The 18,557-nt window shown below is 37.0% G+C and overlaps 1 protein-coding gene across 2 annotated transcripts in view; it reads right to left on the bottom strand.

The window, feature by feature from the left end:
- Nucleotides 1–653: 653 nt before the first annotated feature.
- Nucleotides 654–18,557, bottom strand: part of DKK2 (dickkopf WNT signaling pathway inhibitor 2) — a 184,161-nt gene continuing 166,257 nt past the window's right edge. For both annotated transcript variants that reach the window (XM_053703520.1, XM_053703519.1), the window contains 2 exons: nt 8,247–8,393; nt 654–1,809 (listed from right to left, as the gene is read on the bottom strand). In XM_053703520.1, coding sequence (XP_053559495.1) covers nt 1,559–1,809; nt 8,247–8,393 — 398 coding nt within the window. In that variant the 3' untranslated portion in view covers nt 654–1,558. The remainder of the gene's footprint in view (nt 1,810–8,246; nt 8,394–18,557) is intronic.

Consider the following 18,557-nt stretch of genomic DNA (forward strand, 5'->3'; position numbering starts at 1 on the left):
AAAAACACACACTATAACACTTTATTAAATATGAATATTGCATACGTATGTATTTACATGTTTTGATCTACTTAACTGCAAAGGGCTCCAATGCACATATATATATATATATATATATATATATATATATATATATATATATATATATATATATATATATATATATATATATACATTTGTATGTATCTGTTCATATGTGTATATATGTCTGTAAATACATATATACACTTGTACACATACACACGCACATATATATATATATATATATATATATATATATATATATATGTACACATAGCATTTTAGCATTACCATTTTCTACATTCAAGTGGGTAAAGAGTTGTTTACCATATGCTTAAATATGCCATTAAAGGGAAATCAAATTCACAAAGGTCCAATGAAATCTTTCTGTGTCATTGTAAGGCAAATTAAAGTTTCAGGAATATTATCACTGGAATAAAACTAAGTTTGTCTTATATTGTATCAACCTCTTTATTACTCCTAGACTATTGTTTACTGTTTAACAAAATCAAGGAGAGGTCTATGAGCTATTATTTATTTACATTTGTGATTATTGTTTATATGTTTGGCTTCAAGACAATATAGAAACTGAATTTATATTGTTTTATGTAATATAATGAATCACAATATAATAGTTTACAAAAAAACATATTTATTTATTCAAGAAAATACTGAGTTCTAGACAAGGCCACATAAAAATATGGAATAGATTGAGAATTAGCAAGAACTAATTTACTCATGTAGTTGTTATTATTACACATGATGATTACAATAATGTGATATCATAGTTTGTATATATTATTATTATTATACCACACTGATTTGAAGAATATATGATATCACTTTTTCATATAATTCTCTAAACCACTATGATGTTTTAGATGAAAAAAAATGTTCTATCTATTTCTGAATGTGTTATGTATTCTGTGTTTTGTAGATTTGTATTTTTCATAACAGATATAATTTAATACTAATTATCTTATACATACACTTTGAGTAATACTCCCCTTCTCTAGTACTGTTGGTGACGTTAAAAATGGTAATAAGATTAAAGCAATCTTGTATGCTAAAAAAAATAAAATAAAACAAAATCTTTACAAACAAAAACAGGATATAGCAGAGATTTGATTGGTTATCATACAATGTAATAATTGTATTACCTTGACAAGATCTTTTGTATTTTGTATGTCATGAACTCAATGTCAGCATACAGGAAACTGGATTTTCTATTTTATACGCATTTAGACATAATATTCAAACATAGATTATTTATGCATTATTGTCGCTCATACATACATACTTTTTGTAAAATCAGTGGGCATGCACTGTTAAAATAGTAAATACCAATTTTATGAGTTTTCATTGGCGCAAATGATATATTTACACACGTAGACTCCAATATCTCCAGTTCAAATTATATTCACTTTCAGTTCAGTGTTTGCTTCTGAGTACCAGCAATGTCCTTTATTATAGGCAACTTTTCCGTACCTTTCTGCTATTTAACAGTCTGCAATTAACATAACTTCTCAGCAAATGCTCATATCTTCTGGCATATGTGAAGTCTAGATTTTGATGAATATGTTGCATCTTTCCATACTTTACAGGATAAACCTTTTGCACAGTCACAACGCTGGAATATTTCCAAGCCGTGGGATCCTTTCTTTCTTAACTTGGTGCAAACTTCCCCTTGGTGTAAAACAGGTTTACAAATTTTTGTCCAAAAATGTCGGGCACAGCAAAAGCCCTCAATGCAGTCAGAGGACCTTAGACAAGGGTCTCCTTCATGCCCTAAAAAATTACAATGTAATTAATTTTACCATTTTAATGTGGCATTTTGTTTAAATATAATATTCAAATGAAAAATAATAAACACTAGAAAAGTTTAGTAGAATATTTTAAATAAATATTAGAGGTTAGTGAGTGTCTGTGTTCCTGTTCCACATCCAATATACTATATGAATGTTTCTATACAATAGATGTCAACACACATGTAACAATCAAATAAAACTTTGAGGATGTTCAAATGTTAATATACAAATATTTAAAAGTAACATTTGAACACACCCACATAGTTAACATTTCCAAAAAAAATAACAATACATAATTAAGCAGAGCTTATTTTGAGAAAAATAAATAAATAAAAGCAAAATCATGTGATGTTTGTAAAGAAAAAGACATGACCTTCTAGTTAACAAAAATTGGATTCTAATGCTGTAAAACATATTTGATAAAAGCCACAACAGCACATGCACATTTATACAGTGTGAAAGTTTCCAGGAAAATGATGATAGTAAGTATACAGATTCTGTGGGATATGCCTAGAAATGTTATAGTCTTTACTCCTTTAAATACGCTGATGTTTCTCCCATATATTTGTCTCAGATTGCAAAATGTGTTCTTAACATTGTCCAGCCTTATATAAATACCCATGGCTGTATATATACTGTATGCAATTACCATCTCCAATAGGTTTAGCTACACAAATACATTAATATTAATTGTCCATATACTAATGGTTCAATAAGCTTGCAGTTTCCATGCAGGGCTTTACCTGTGCGTTTAAAGGGACATTATACACTAGATTTTTCTTTGCATAAATGTTTTGTAGATGATCCATGTATATAGCCTATACAGCTTTTTTTTTTTTAATGTATAGTTTTGCTTATTTTTAAATAACATTGTGCTGATTTTCAGACTCCTAACCAAGCCCTAAAATTTGAAAAGAATACTGATATATACCTTTTTCAGCTTTCTCCTGTTTGTGTAAAGAGTCTTTTCATATGCAGAGGAAGGGGGAAGGGGGGAGTGTCTGCTAATTCTCACTTCCAGTGGGTGTTCCAGCTAACCTTTTCAACAGTGCTAAACTGGGAGCTTCTAAGTAAGTTTTTAAACAGTTTTATACTGGATTTTTATATCAGTAACTGTGCATATTATTCTTTTGTAGTAGTGATATTTACATGCAGTTATATGAAAATTGGTGTATACTGTCCCTTAAATGTCATTGCATGGGTTAAACTTATCGGGATTAATTAAAAGGGTTCCAATATTTTCAGACAAAATCATTATTTGAAGTTCAGCTAATATTCCCATCATGGTTTTTAAGTGATCACAATCCCTAATAGTTTTGGCCGTTAAAACGTCTCTGCCACAAATGGGTTTTGTAATGATAATTGCACAAAATGTGTTCCCAGTTGTTAAAGGGACATTATACAATAGATTTTTCTTTGCAGAAATGTTTTGCAGATGATCCATTTATATAGTCCATACAGATTATGTTTTTTTTTTTAATGGATAGTTTTGCTTATTTTTACTTAACATTGCTCTGATTTTCAGACTCCTTACCAAGCCCGAAAGTTTTAGGAGAATACCGACGTATACCTACTCCAGCTTGCTTCTATTTGTGTAAAGGGTATTTTCATATGCAAAGGAAGGGGGAGGAGTGTCTGCTATTTCCCGCTTGCAGTGGGTATTCCAGTAACCTTTTAAACAGAGCTAAACTGGAAGCTTCTAAGTAAGTTTTTAAACGGTTTTATACTGGATTTTTATATCAGTATCTGTGCATATTATTCTTTATAGTAGTGTCTATTACATGCAGTTATATGAAAATTGGTGTATACTGTCCCTTTAAGTTTGATATATACAAATAAAATAGCCATTAAGATGGTATAGATATTACATTAAAGGAACATGAAAACCAAAATTATTTTAACAACTTTCCAATTTACCTCTATTGTCAAATTTGTTTCATTCTTTATTTATCCTTTGCTGCAGCAATGCACTACTGGGAACTAGCTGATCACATCAGGTAAGCCAATGACAAGAGGCATATAAGTGCTGCCATCAACCAGCAGCTAGCTCCCAATAGGGCATTTCTGCTCCTGAGTCTACCTAGGTATGCTTTTCACAAATGATACCAACAGAACAAAACAAATTAGTTCAGCTAGGAACTTTTAACTAATTGCTGATCCTTCAACAAATGATACCAAGAGAATTAAGCAAATTTGGGAATAGAAATAAATTGGAAAGTAGTTTTAATTGTATAATCTATTGTTATACATCCAGATAAATTGTGTAATCCTGTACCTTGGCTTTATCTCTATTGTATACTTCTCTGCTAGTGGGTGTTCCTTAAATGTACATATGTACTTGATATATTGTATGAGAAAATGTAGTTGTACTTCTTTAACGCTTTTCCGGACTACACAATATGTGATTGGTTGTTTAAATCACGTATCCGGTGATGTAAAAGGTCACATGACACACAGCATATAGTCAGGTGATAATTTTATATTGTGTAGCCTGTAGACTTACAGTGAATAAGAAGTGTTTTGATTTCCAGGCCCTTGCTATCAATGACTTTGCACTATTTAGTGAAATCTGAAATAGCCCCTTCTAATCTAACAATCTGCATGTGGTTAATAGTTAATAGCGGAAAAAGAATCTCCGAAGAGTTATCAAGCAAAAGTATTAATCTCTATTTCAGAAGGGTTGTATCATGGCACATTGCCACCATTTATGTATCATGGAATCCTTCTCATTACATCACCTCCCGCACAAGCCATACTTATGAGTTTTTTTCATTGTTCTAAACATACTGCCTGAGTGAAAAATGAATGATTGTTTGCCAAAATCAATTTGTTCATTTGTTCATGTAAGATTTTTGTAAATATTAGTTGTCAATATTAGCTGTTCCCAAATGAAATAACAATAATAAATCCAAATCCAATATTCATCCAAACTGAATTCTTGCATGGGCAAATTTTTTCCAAACATAATGTTTGAAAAAAATCTGAAACAAATCATTTGGATGGAACACATTTTTTGCATGTGCACATGTCTATTGGCAACCGATACATCATTTGGAGTAAAGAAAGTGTCACAAAGTTTCAAACAATATTGCTTTGGCTAATAGTTAGGAACTGTTGTAAAGATCTCAATGATACACAGCTAGCTAGAAAGCTGCTAATACTCTTAGACTGCTGGATTTTACACTGTATTGTGTGCAACCTTTGTGAATATAACATGATGTTAAAGGGACACTCAAGTTAAAATTAAACTTTCATTATTCAGATAGAGCAGTAATTTTAAACGACTTTTCAATTTACTTCCCTTAACAAAATGTGCCGTCTTTTTATATTTAAACTTTTTGAGTCACCAGCTCCTACTGAGCATGTGTAAGAATAAGTGTGTATGCATTTGTGAATGGCTGATTGCTGTCACATGGTACGTGTATGCATTTGTGATTGGCTGATGGCTGTCACATGGTACAGGTGGAGTGGAAAAAGACAAAACTTTTAAAATTGTCAAAAAAAAATCTACTACTCATTTGCATATCAGACTAAGTGCTATTGCATTGTCTTGTTATCTTGCATTTGTTGATTATGCAAATCTACTGTGTTGACTGATCCTTTAACCATATCCTGTTCATGGTATTGTGCCGTTGGAGCTCTATCGCTTATTATCTATTTCTATCTCTGTATTTTTTAGTTTCCTACTTTGTTTGCATTTTGGGGAACAGTTAATTTTGGCTGTTTTGAACATCTGTATATTAGACTTGTGCCTGTTAATTTACTATGCTTTTTGTATTTTGATTGATCCATTTGTACAGTTAATAATAACAATAGCAATATTGGTTAATAAATAATAAAACTATTTGGACAGGGGTATAATGGGTAATGGTGGCATGTGTGTTGTGTGAATTATTTATATTGATGAAACTGTGAAACTGCTTATCATATTTGTTTAAATCTTAATTGATCAAGCCAACTCAGTTTTGTGCATTATTGATCTAAAATGAGCTGTGCAACAACCTCTTACACTCCTGTAGGCCTCCTATTTTAGTGCAGTACCATTGAATGACCAGCAATGTGCAGGGTAGGTTGCTAGTTGTTAAGGGGTTAAAAGGAATACTATGGATTGCATAACATCACACGATTTCTATTACGGTCACCAGATTGTGAAACAAAATACTTCAAAGGAAAATAGCATCTTTTAAAAACCTTATTTTAGAAGTTCTGTTTTAAGGCCAACAAGCATGACAGAATGGCAAACATAAGATTCACTCCAAAACATCTTGAAATACTTGCTCATAAGTCAAAAGGGCCAGTTTGGAATTTTATCAAGTCCCTTAGCTATCAAATTTGATTAGAGGAAAGTGGCCCAAAAATCTGTTAAAAGATATAAAGAAATTGGATTGTGATCTCTTTGAACAAGACTGTCCTATGTCATATATAAGCCCTTTTTAGTGCTAAAAGACAGTAGAAAATGGCTGATATTAATCTAGAAAATTAGTCTTTTTGCATTAGAATGAACCTTTAATAATTAACAGTTTATAATTCTTTTGGATGTGATAATATGAAGAATAAAACAATAAAGAATATTACAATGTAATGTATTCTCCTTTGATCATTTTTTAGTATAGCTTGACAGTGCACTGTAGAACTTTTATCAAACACATAACACATTTAGACAAAATAACCTTAGCGACAATTGTGACTTTTTTATATCATTATCATGTACATTGTCCCTACAGTGGGGCAAAAAAGTATTTAGTCAGCCACCAGTTGTGCAAGTTCTCCCACTTAAGAAGATGAGAGAGGCCTGTAATTTTCATCATAGGTATACCTCAACTATGAGAGACAAAATGTGGAAACAAATCCAGACAATCACATTGTCTGATTTGGAAAGAATTTATTTGCAAATTATGGGGGAAAATAAGTATTTGGTCAATATCAAAAGTTCATCTCAATGCTTTGTTATATATCCTTTGTTGGCAATGACAGAGGTCAAACATTTTCTGTAAGTCTTCACAAGGTTGTCACACACTGTGCTGGTATGTTGGCCCATTCCTGCATGCAGATCTCCTCTAGAGCAGTGATGTTTGGGGCTGTCGCCGGGCAACACAGACTTTCAACTCCCTCCAAAGGTTTTCTATGGGGTTGAGATCTGGAGACTGGCTAGGCCACTCCAGGACCTTGAAATGCTTCTTACGAAGCCACTCCTTCGTTGCCCGGGTGGTGTGTTTGGGATCATTGTCATGCTGTAAGACCCAGCTACGTTTCATCTTCAATGCCCTTGCTGATGGAAGGAGGTTTGCACTCAAAATCTCACAATACATGACCCCATTAATTCTTTCATGTACACGGATCAGTCGTCCTGTTCCCTTTGCAGAGAAACAGCCCCAAAGCATGATGTTGCCACCCCCATGCTTCACAGTAGGTATGGTGTTCTTTGGTTGCAACTCAGCATTCTCTCTCCTCCAAGCACGACGAGTTGTGTTTCTACCAAACAGTTCTACTTTGGTTTAATCTGACCATATGACATTCTCCCAATCCTGGATCATCCAAATGCTCTCTAGCATACTTCAGATGGGCCCGGACATGTACTGGCTAAAGCAGGGGGACACGTCTGGCACTGCAGGATCTGAGTCCCTGGTGGCGTAGTGTGTTACTGATGGTAAAATTTGTTATGTTGGTCCCAGCTCTCTGAAGGTCATTCACTAGGTCCCCCCGTGTGGTTCTGGGATGTTTGCTCACCGTTCTTGTGATCATTTTTACCCCACGGGGTGAGATCTTGTGTGGAGCCCCAGATCGAGGGAGATTATCAGTGGTCTTGTATGTCTTCCATTTTCTAATTGTTGCTCCCACAGTTGATTTCTTCACACCAAGTTGCTTGCCTATTGCAGATTCATTCTTCCCAGTCTGGTGCAGGTCTAAAATTTTGTTTCTGGTGTCCTTCGACAGCTCTTTGGTCTTCACCATAGTGGAGTTTGGAGTGTGACTGTTTGAGGTTGTGGACAGGTGACTTTTATACTGATAACAAGTTCAAACAGGTGCCATTAATACAGGTAATAAGTGGAGGACAGAGGAGCCTCTTAAAGAAGAAGATACAGGTCTGTGAGAGCCAGAAATCTTGCTTGTTTGTAGGTGACCAAATACTTATTTTCCACCATAATATGCAAATAAATTCTTTCCAAATCAGACAATGTGATTGTCTGGATTTGTTTCCACAATTTGTCTCTCATAGTTGAGGTATACCTATGATGAAAATTACAGGCCTCTCTCATCTTCTTAAGTGGGAGAACTTGCACAAATGGTGGCTGACTAAATACTTTTTTGCCCCACTGTATGTGTAACAAACAGTAAAAAAAAATCCATATGCACTTTTGCATTGACAATCAATATTTATTCCCTTTGTATAAATGTGTACAACAGAAACAGATGTACCTTTTATATGTGGCATCTTAGAATGGTGCCTTCCAATGTTCTGCCAATCAATATCCTTATCAGACACGTGTCCATTTTTCTTGGGACGGCCTTCAAGCTCTGGTATATGAGCAGTCAAGATTGTTTCAGCAACGGGAATGCAAATACCTGTCAGAAAACACAGATGTCATTACTATTTTATTTATTTTTTGCTACCATTTTTAATGTTATGATTGATAGCAATGTGGTTAAAGACACTATTAATTTATTAAATGCACCAGTGACATATTTAAGTTTTGTGCAGCCCTATACACACACACACACAGTCACAGATACATACACAAACACATACACAGAGTTATCTGGAAAAAAGAACACAAGCGCAACCCAGATTCAAAGTAGCTTAAAAGTTTATTAGAACAAATACACTGCGCATAAAAATGCACACACAAGGTGTAAGATAAAATCGACAGCTTATGTTAGCAGCCAGACTTCTGGAGGTCCAGAACGATCCTTCTGTTCACCAGCTTATCAAGTCAAAAGGCTGAACACCAAATTAGAAAACAAAGCATCCAAATGCAGGAACACCACAGACACAACGCGTTTCCTCTGCCACCTTAGCAGACTTTTTCAAGCACACACACGCACACACACACGCACATAGACACGCACACACACACATCTATCCATTGCTGCAATATATATAAGCTACCAGGGGCAAGTCATCTCTTGAAGCAATTTTTTTTTCTTTTAAAATATTGTTTGTGTTTATCTTTATTTTAAGTGATTTACAATGTATAAGCTAGGAAATAAAATAAAAAATATGTTGAGTGCAAGTGCTTTAGTTGATCAGTATAATGATGGTTTTTTGTGGTAACAAGCTTTATTTGTATTAACATGTTTGCAGGTCAATGAGAAAAACATAATTTATGCTTACCTGATAAATTTATTTCTCTTGTAGTGTATCCAGTCCACGGATCATCCATTACTTATGGGATATTAACTCCTCCCCAACAGGAAGTGCAAGAGGATTCACCCAGCAGAGCTGCTATATAGCTCCTCCCCTAACTGCCATTACCAGTCATTCGACCGAAAACATGCAGAGAAAGGAAAACCATAGGGTGCAGTGGTGACTGTAGTTTAATGGAAAAATTACCTGCCTTAAAGTGACAGGGCGGGCCGTGGACTGGATACACTACAAGAGAAATAAATTTATCAGGTAAGCATAAATTATGTTTTCTCTTGTTAAGTGTATCCAGTCCACGGATCATCCATTACTTATGGGATACCAATACCAAAGCTAAAGTACACGGATGACGGGAGGGACAGGCAGGCTCTTTATACGGAAGGAACCACTGCCTGAAGAACCTTTCTCCCAAAAAAACAGCCTCCGAAGAAGCAAAAGTGTCAAATTTGTAAAATTTGGAAAAAGTATGAAGAGAAGACCAAGTTGCAGCCTTGCAAATCTGTTCAACAGAAGCCTCATTCTTAAAGGCCCAAGTGGAAGCCACAGCTCTAGTAGAATGTGCTGTAATTCTTTCAGGAGGCTGCTGTCCAGCAGTCTCATAGGCTAACCGTATTATGCTACGAAGCCAAAAGGAGAGAGAGGTAGCCGAAGCTTTTTGACCTCTCCTCTGACTAGAATAAACGACAAACAGGGAAGACGTTTGTCGAAAATCCTTAGTTGCCTGTAGATAAAATTTCAGGGCACGGACTACATCTAGATTGTGTAGCAGACGTTCCTTTTTCGAAGAAGGATTAGGACACAAAGATGGAACCACAATCTCTTGATTGATATTCCTGTTAGTGACCACCTTAGGTAGGAACCCAGGTTTAGTACGCAGAACTACCTTGTCTGAATGAAAAATCAGATAAGGAGAATCACAATGTAAGGCAGATAACTCAGAGACTCTTCGAGCCGAGGAAATCGCCATTAAAAACAGAACTTTCCAAGATAACAACTTGATATCAATGGAATGAAGGGGTTCAAACGGAACCCCCTGTAAAACATTAAGAACTAAGTTCAAACTCCATGGTGGAGCAACAGTTTTAAACACAGGCTTGATCCTAGCTAAAGCCTGACAAAAAGCTTGAACGTCCGGAACTTCTGACAGACGTTTGTGTAAAAGAATGGACAGAGCTGAAATCTGTCCCTTTAAGGAACTAGCGGATAAACCCTTTTCTAAACCTTCTTGTAGAAAAGACAATATCCTCGGAATCCTAACCTTACTCCATGAGTAACTCTTGGATTCGCACCAATATAAGTATTTGCGCCATATCTTATGGTAAATCTTTCTGGTAACAGGCTTCCTAGCCTGTATTAAGGTATCAATAACTGACTCAGAAAAACCACGTTTTGATAAAATCAAGCGTTCAAAGTCAGCTTCAGAGAAATTAGATTTTGATGTTTGAAGGGACCCTGGATCAGAAGGTCCTGTTTCAGAGGTAGCGACCAAGGTGGACAGGATGACATGTCCACTAGATCTGCATACCAAGTCCTGCGTGGCCATGCAGGCGCTATTAGAATCACTGATGCTCTCTCCTGTTTGATTCTGGCAATCAATCGAGGAAGCATCGGGAAGGGTGGAAACACATAAGCCATCCCGAAGGTCCAAGGTGCTGTCAAAGCATCTATCAGAACCACTCCCGGATCCCTGGATCTGGACCCGTAATGAGGAAGCTTGGCGTTCTGTCGAGACGCCATGAGATCTATCTCTGGTTTGCCCCAACGTCGAAGTATTTGGGCAAAGACCTCCGGATGAAGTTCCCACTCCCCCGGATGAAAAGTCTGACGACTTAAGAAATCCGCCTCCCAGTTCTCCACTCCCGGGATGTGGATTGCTGACAGGTGGCAAGAGTGAGACTCTGCCCAGCGAATTATCTTTGATACTTCCATCATTGCTAGGGAGCTTCTTGTCCCTCCCTGATGGTTGATGTAAGCTACAGTCGTGATGTTGTCCGACTGAAACCTGATGAACCCCCGAGTTGTTAACTGGGGCCAAGCCAGAAGGGCATTGAGAACTGCTCTCAATTCCAGAATGTTTATTGGTAGGAGACTCTCCTCCTGATTCCATTGTCCCTGAGCCTTCAGAGAATTCCAGACAGCGCCCCAACCTAGTAGGCTGGCGTCTGTTGTTACAATTGTCCAGTCCGGCCTGCTGAATGGCATCCCCCTGGACAGATGTGGCCGAGAAAGCCACCATAGAAGAGAATTTCTGGTCTCTTGATCCAGATTCAGAGTAGGGAACAAGTCTGAGTAATCCCCATTCCACTGACTTAGCATGCACAATTGCAGCGGTCTGAGATGTAGGCGTGCAAAGGGTACTATGTCCATTGCTGCTACCATTAAGCCGATCACCTCCATGCATTGAGCTACTGACGGGTGTTGAATGGAATGAAGGACACGGCATGCATTTTGAAGCTTTGTTAACCTGTCTTCTGTCAGGTAAATCTTCATTTCTACAGAATCTATAAGAGTCCCCAAGAAGGGAACTCTTGTGAGTGGAAAGAGAGAACTCTTCTTTTCGTTCACCTTCCATCCATGCGACCTTAGAAATGCCAGTACTAACTCTGTATGAGACTTGGCAGTTTGAAAGCTTGAAGCTTGTATCAGAATGTCGTCTAGGTACGGAGCTACCGCAATTCCTCGCGGTCTTAGTACCGCCAGAAGAGCACCCAGAACCTTTGTGAAGATTCTCGGAGCCGTAGCCAATCCGAATGGAAGAGCTACAAACTGGTAATGCCTGTCTAGAAAGGCAAACCTTAGATACCGGTAATGATCTTTGTGAATCGGTATGTGAAGGTAAGCATCCTTTAAATCCACTGTGGTCATGTACTGACCCTTTTGGATCATGGGTAAAATTGTCCGAATAGTTTCCATTTTGAACGATGGAACTCTTAGGAATTTGTTTAGGATCTTTAAATCCAAGATTGGCCTGAAAGTTCCCTCTTTTTTGGGAACCACAAACAGATTTGAGTAAAACCCTTGTCCTTGTTCCGACCGCGGAACCGGATGGATCACTCCCATTAATAAAAGATCTTGTACGCAGCGTAGAAACGCCTCTTTCTTTATTTGGTTTGTTGACAACCTTGACAGATGCAATCTCCCTCTTGGGGGAGAGAATTTGAAGTCTAGAAGGTATCCCTGAGATATGATCTCTAACGCCCAGGGATCCTGGACATCTCTTGCCCAAGCCTGGGCGAAGAGAGAAAGTCTGCCCCCCACTAGATCCGTTCCCGGATCGGGGGCCCTCGATTCATGCTGTCTTAGGGGCAGCAGCAGGTTTCCTGGCCTGCTTGCCCTTGTTCCAGGACTGGTTAGGTCTCCAGCCTTGTCTGTAGCGAGCAACAGCTCCTTCCTGTTTTGGTGCAGAGGAAGTTGATGCTGCTCTTGCTTTGAAATTACGAAAGGAACGAAAATTAGACTGTCTAGCCTTAGGTTTGGCTCTGTCTTGAGGCAGGGCATGGCCTTTACCTCCTGTAATGTCAGCGATAATTTCTTTCAACCCGGGCCCGAATAAGGTCTGCCCTTTGAAAGGTATATTAAGCAATTTAGATTTAGAAGTAACGTCAGCTGACCAGGATTTTAGCCACAGTGCTCTGCGTGCCTGAATGGCGAATCCGGAATTCTTAGCCGTAAGTTTAGTTAAATGTACTACGGCATCTGAAATAAATGAGTTAGCTAACTTAAGGGCTTTAAGCTTGTGTGTAATCTCATCTAATGGAGCTGATTCAAGTGTCTCTTCCAGAGACTCAAACCAAAATGCTGCTGCAGCCGTGACAGGCGCAATGCATGCAAGAGGTTGCAATATAAAACCTTGTTGAACAAACATTTTCTTAAGGTAACCCTCTAACTTTTTATCCATTGGATCTGAAAAGGCACAGCTATCCTCCACCGGGATAGTGGTACGCTTAGCTAAAGTAGAAACTGCTCCCTCCACCTTAGGGACCGTTTGCCATAAGTCCCGTGTGGTGGCGTCTATTGGAAACATCTTTCTAAATATCGGAGGGGGTGAGAACGGCACACCGGGTCTATCCCACTCCTTAGTAACAATTTCAGTAAGTCTCTTAGGTATAGGAAAAACGTCAGTACTCGCCGGTACCACAAAATATTTATCCAACCTACACATTTTCTCTGGTATTGCAACTGTGTTACAATCATTCAGAGCCGCTAACACCTCCCCTAGTAATACACGGAGGTTTTCCAGCTTAAATTTAAAATTTGAAATATCTGAATCCAGTTTGTTTGGATCAGAACCGTCACCCGCAGAATGAAGCTCTCCGTCCTCATGTTCTGCAAATTGTGACGCAGTGTCTGACATGGCCCTAATATTATCAGCGCACTCTGTTCTCACCCCAGAGTGATCACGCTTACCTCTTAGTTCTGGTAATTTAGCCAAAACTTCAGTCATAACAGTAGCCATATCCTGTAATGTGATTTGTAATGGCCGCCCAGATGTACTCGGCGCTACAATATCACGCACCTCCCGAGCGGGAGATGCAGGTACTGACACGTGAGGCGAGTTAGTCGGCATAACTCTCCCCTCGTTGTTTGGTGAAATATGTTCAATTTGTACAGATTGACTTTTATTTAAAGTAGCATCAATACAGTTAGTACATAAATTTCTATTGGGCTCCACTTTGGCTTTAGCACATATAGCACAGATATCTTCCTCTGAATCAGACATGTTTAACACACTAGCAAATAAACTAGCAACTTGGAAATACTTTTCAAGTAATTTACTATAATATGAAAACGTACTGTGCCTATAAGAAGCACAGAAAAAGTTATGACAGTTGAAAATTAATAAACTGAAAAGTTATAGCATCAAATCTTTGTAAAAAACACAATTTTAGCAAAGGATAACTAACCCTGATAGCAGAAAAAAAAAATAAAAAAAAAATACAGAAATAAACGTTTTTTTATCACAGTCAACTACAATCTCACAGCTCTGCTGTGAGTGATTACCTCCCTCAAAACAAGTTTTGAAGACCTCTGAGTTCTGTAGAGATGAACCGGATCATGCAGGGAAGACAATAAACTTCTGACTGAATCTCCCCCTCACACATAACAGTGAGAGAGATCAGTAAACTGTCATAAATTAAATAAAACGACTGCCAAGTGGAAAAAAAAATAGTGCCCAAAACATTTTTTCACCCAGTACCTCAGAAAATTAAATGATTTTACATGCCAGCAAAAAACGTTTAACATTAATAAATTGAGTGTTATTAAAAAGCCTGTTGCTAGTCCCTGCAAATTAGGCTAAAGTTTTATGCATACAGTATAATTCCAGTGAAGTGCCATTCCCCAGAATACTGAAGTGTAAAATATACATACATGACAGCCTGATACCAGTTGCTGCTACTGCATTTAAGGCTGAGTTTACATTATATCGGTATGGCAGAATTTTCTCATCAATTCCATTGTCAGAAAATAATAAGCTGCTACATACCTCTTTGCAGATTAATCTGCCCGCTGTCCCCTGATCTGAAGTTTACCTCTCCTCAGATGGCCGAGAAACAGCAATATGATCTTAACTACTCCGGCTAAAATCATAGAAAAACTCAGGTAGAGTCTTCTTCAAATTCTACCAGAGAAGGAATAACACACTCCGGTGCTATTATAAAATAACAAACTTTTGATTGAAGGTATGAAACTAAGTATAATCACCACAGTCCTCTCACACATCCTATCTATTCGTTGGGTGCAAGAGAATGACTGGTAATGGCAGTTAGGGGAGGAGCTATATAGCAGCTCTGCTGGGTGAATCCTCTTGCACTTCCTGTTGGGGAGGAGTTAATATCCCATAAGTAATGGATGATCCGTGGACTGGATACACTTAACAAGAGAAATATATATTTGGTGTCAATGCCCAACTTATTGAAGTTTAGTATCCCAATTTATAGTACTTTAAAAAGTTAAATGCACTAATTAATTGCAGCATGTCGTTTTAGCACGAGCAACCAAACAGGTGTATATTTTAACAACCTCGAATGGGTTGAACACATAGTTAAATGTACTGTTCAAGAGCAGCAGAGAATTGCTGGTAATCCAATCAGCAATGCCAGTTTCATGACCCCTGTGTGACTAAAGCTGCTGATTGGTTCACCAGCTGTATCCACTCAGAACCAGCAGTTCTTTGCAGTTCCTTATGTGTTTTAACTATGTGTTTAACAAACAATTGCAGGGGTGCTAGTGTTAAATTGACAAGTCCTTATGAATTAGAATGTGTAATTGTTGCACTATTGTGACACAGGTTTATTTCTTTCCCTTTAATGGTAGAATAATTCAGCATTTCAATAGTTGCTTCCAGTGCTTTGGTACATGTTTTTTAACAAGCATGAAATCTACTCATTACCTTTAATCTATGTAATGATTACTTTTAACACAGTTTCTCAATAAATTATATGTAGAGGTTGAAAAACATAAAAAAAAAAAAAAAAAGATTTAATGATCTGGAAAATAGTTAACAGCTGAGACATTTCTCTTTAACCCAAGGTCGCCAAGACGACAGACACCTCAATAAATTAATACCCAGGAGCAAGGATGATTATACAAGTTATATTCCCATTTGGAAAATGAAATAAAGACAACAGATATCCATTCCATTGGAATTTATATTTTATTTCCTTAGTGAAACCTCAATGTGCAGCCAGATGGTGCAAAATGACAGTGTTGACTAGTATATTTCTGTGACCTGAACTCTTTATTATAATTCAACAGCTTTATTGGCACTTTGTGTGTCTATTTAAACGTGCATTTTGTTTGCCAAACTAAATAAATGCTTTGATAAGAGCCTAATGCCTTTTTTTAATATGATGTTTTAATAAATGTGCTGATTTTAGATTTTCCATTGTGACCTATTTGGCTATTAAAGTCTTTCACAATCTGGACAGTTGTTCATTTATTTTTCCAAAAATAAATTGGTTTGTTTAATAACACATTGCTTATTTGTATGCTGAATTATTGTTTAACCTTTTAACGCCGTTATGCCGTTCTATTCCGTCATATTTACACTGGGCTTTAAAGCCGTTATGACGGAATAGAACGTCATATCAAACGGCTGTCCTGAAGCCTTCTGCGCTTCAAGGACTTGATCGCGGTCTGGAGGGCGTTCCTAGGGTTGTAGGGACGCCCCCCAGATGCGATCCAATAATTGAAATCTCGCGATCGTATGCACGATCGCGTAGTTTCAATTTGTCTACATCGGAACAGGTGTTCCGATGTAGACACTTTAACCCTGTCACGAAAGGGTTAAATACGCTGAACAAAAAAAGCACAATATAGAGTCATGTTATTATTATTATTCTTTTTTGTAATCCAGCTATCTCTAGCACAAGTTTTCATACCATACCATGGAAAGGAATATAACTACATAAAAAATGATATATAAGATATTATAACATAAGGCAGATTATAAATTTGTGGCAGTCCCTAGTGGTGTGACTCGGGAGTTAGTTGTTGAGCCTGTTTTTTTTAATATATTCATTTGTCATATTGGTGGATTGCTTTAAAAAAGGTGGCATTGTTTTGCAAAAAAAAAAAAATCTGTCAAATTAATCAAATTAATAAAAGGGATCTTAAATTTAACACTGAAAATTTAAAATGATTTATTTATAATCCAAAAACCCAAGGTTTACTTATAGGGGCTGATTTATCAAAGTGCAGCGGACATGATCTGCTAGTGGATCATGTCCGCCGCACTTTGATAAATGCAGACAGCATATGCTGTCGGCATTTATCATTGCACAAGCATTTCTAGTGAAATGCTTGTGCAATGCCACCCCCTGCAGATTTGTGGCCCAGGGGGTGTCAATCAACCCGATCGTATTTGATCGGGCTGATTGCTGTCTGCCGCCTCAGAGGTGGCGGAAGAGTTAAGGAGCAGCGGTCTTAAGACCGATGCTTCTTAACTATTGTTTCTGGCGAGCCTGAAGGATCACAAGGAAAAAAGATGCATTGGGGGCGATTCACTGGTTAATAAATCAGCCCCATAGTTTTTATGACCCTTCCCTAACAGCAACAAAAAAATAATCTACAAATACATTTTTCCACTAATCTGTACCTTGATAAATAATGCAGTATCATGGCAGGAAAGGCCAGTAAAATGTTTGGTTTATCAGAATAGGTATTAACAGCAAAAATAGTAATGCACATATTACACTTTACAGGAGACATTATGCTCAGAAATATAAAAATGAAGTAAAAATTGTACAACATAAAAATACCAGAAGTGGAGAAAGTGGCGCTAAAAAAGCTGGGAATATAGAATTATCAATCAAAAAATACAATATATAAAATGCGTGAATTTTAAAATAATGAATTTATTAGAGAAGGTCTGAGTACGAGTTTCTCATTTAAAACAACTAAGTATAATTGCATCTCATATAAAACAATAAAATGTAAACAATCTAAACAATTGTGGCCACAATATAATCTATATAAATAAAAAGGAAATCCAAATATTTCTACGTGTGAAAATATCTAGCGTGTATAGGCTAGAAAGTCTACACAAGAAACAGTAAATAAAATTTGCTACAGTGTAGATAATGACCTAAGTAAATACAAATGCATTAAACGAATAAAAGCTACCTATGTCTGCCAAATAACATATGAGATTAGATGTGATAACTAAGCAAAACACATAAGTTCATAAAAAATACAATAGTCAGTAAAGAGTCAAAACTTTTCAAATTACTAAATAGGTACTAAGCGTCGGCTGATCTTTTAGAATAGGTTGTAACCTCAATTTTGAGTGTGCGCAAACTAATCAAAGAAATTTTCATCCGGAGAACATTAAATGTCATCTGAGATAATATATCCTTGCTCCTGGCGTGAAGCTGAAAAGAAAGTCTTACAGGGCCTCTGAGTTGTGAGTTACCGATCCAAGAGGAGATGTGTAGGTTGTAATCCTGTGGAAGCTGATACAGACAGCCATTGGAAATACAGCCGACTTCAAATTCTCCTGTGTCGTCTTCACGCAGACCGCTGAATCTATCAAGATCGATAGATATTTATAATCAGTTTGTTTCGGGGACTCACTTCTACACGTTTTGGCTCTCCAACGAGCCTTTATCAAGAAGTTCTTGATAAAGGCTCGTTGGAGAGCCGAAACGCGTAGAAGTGACTCCCAGAAACAAACTTATTATAAATATCTATCGATCTTGATAGATTCAGTGGTCTGCACAAAGACGACACAGGAGTTGTTTTAAACTCATACTCAGATCTTCTCTAATAAATTCAATATTTTAAAATTCACGGAATTTATATATTGTATTTTTTGATTGAGAATTCTATATTCCCAGCTTTTTTAGCGCCACTCTCTCCACCTC

Source organism: Bombina bombina, chromosome 2, assembly GCF_027579735.1.
Source record: "Bombina bombina isolate aBomBom1 chromosome 2, aBomBom1.pri, whole genome shotgun sequence".
NCBI lineage: Eukaryota > Metazoa > Chordata > Amphibia > Anura > Bombinatoridae > Bombina > Bombina bombina.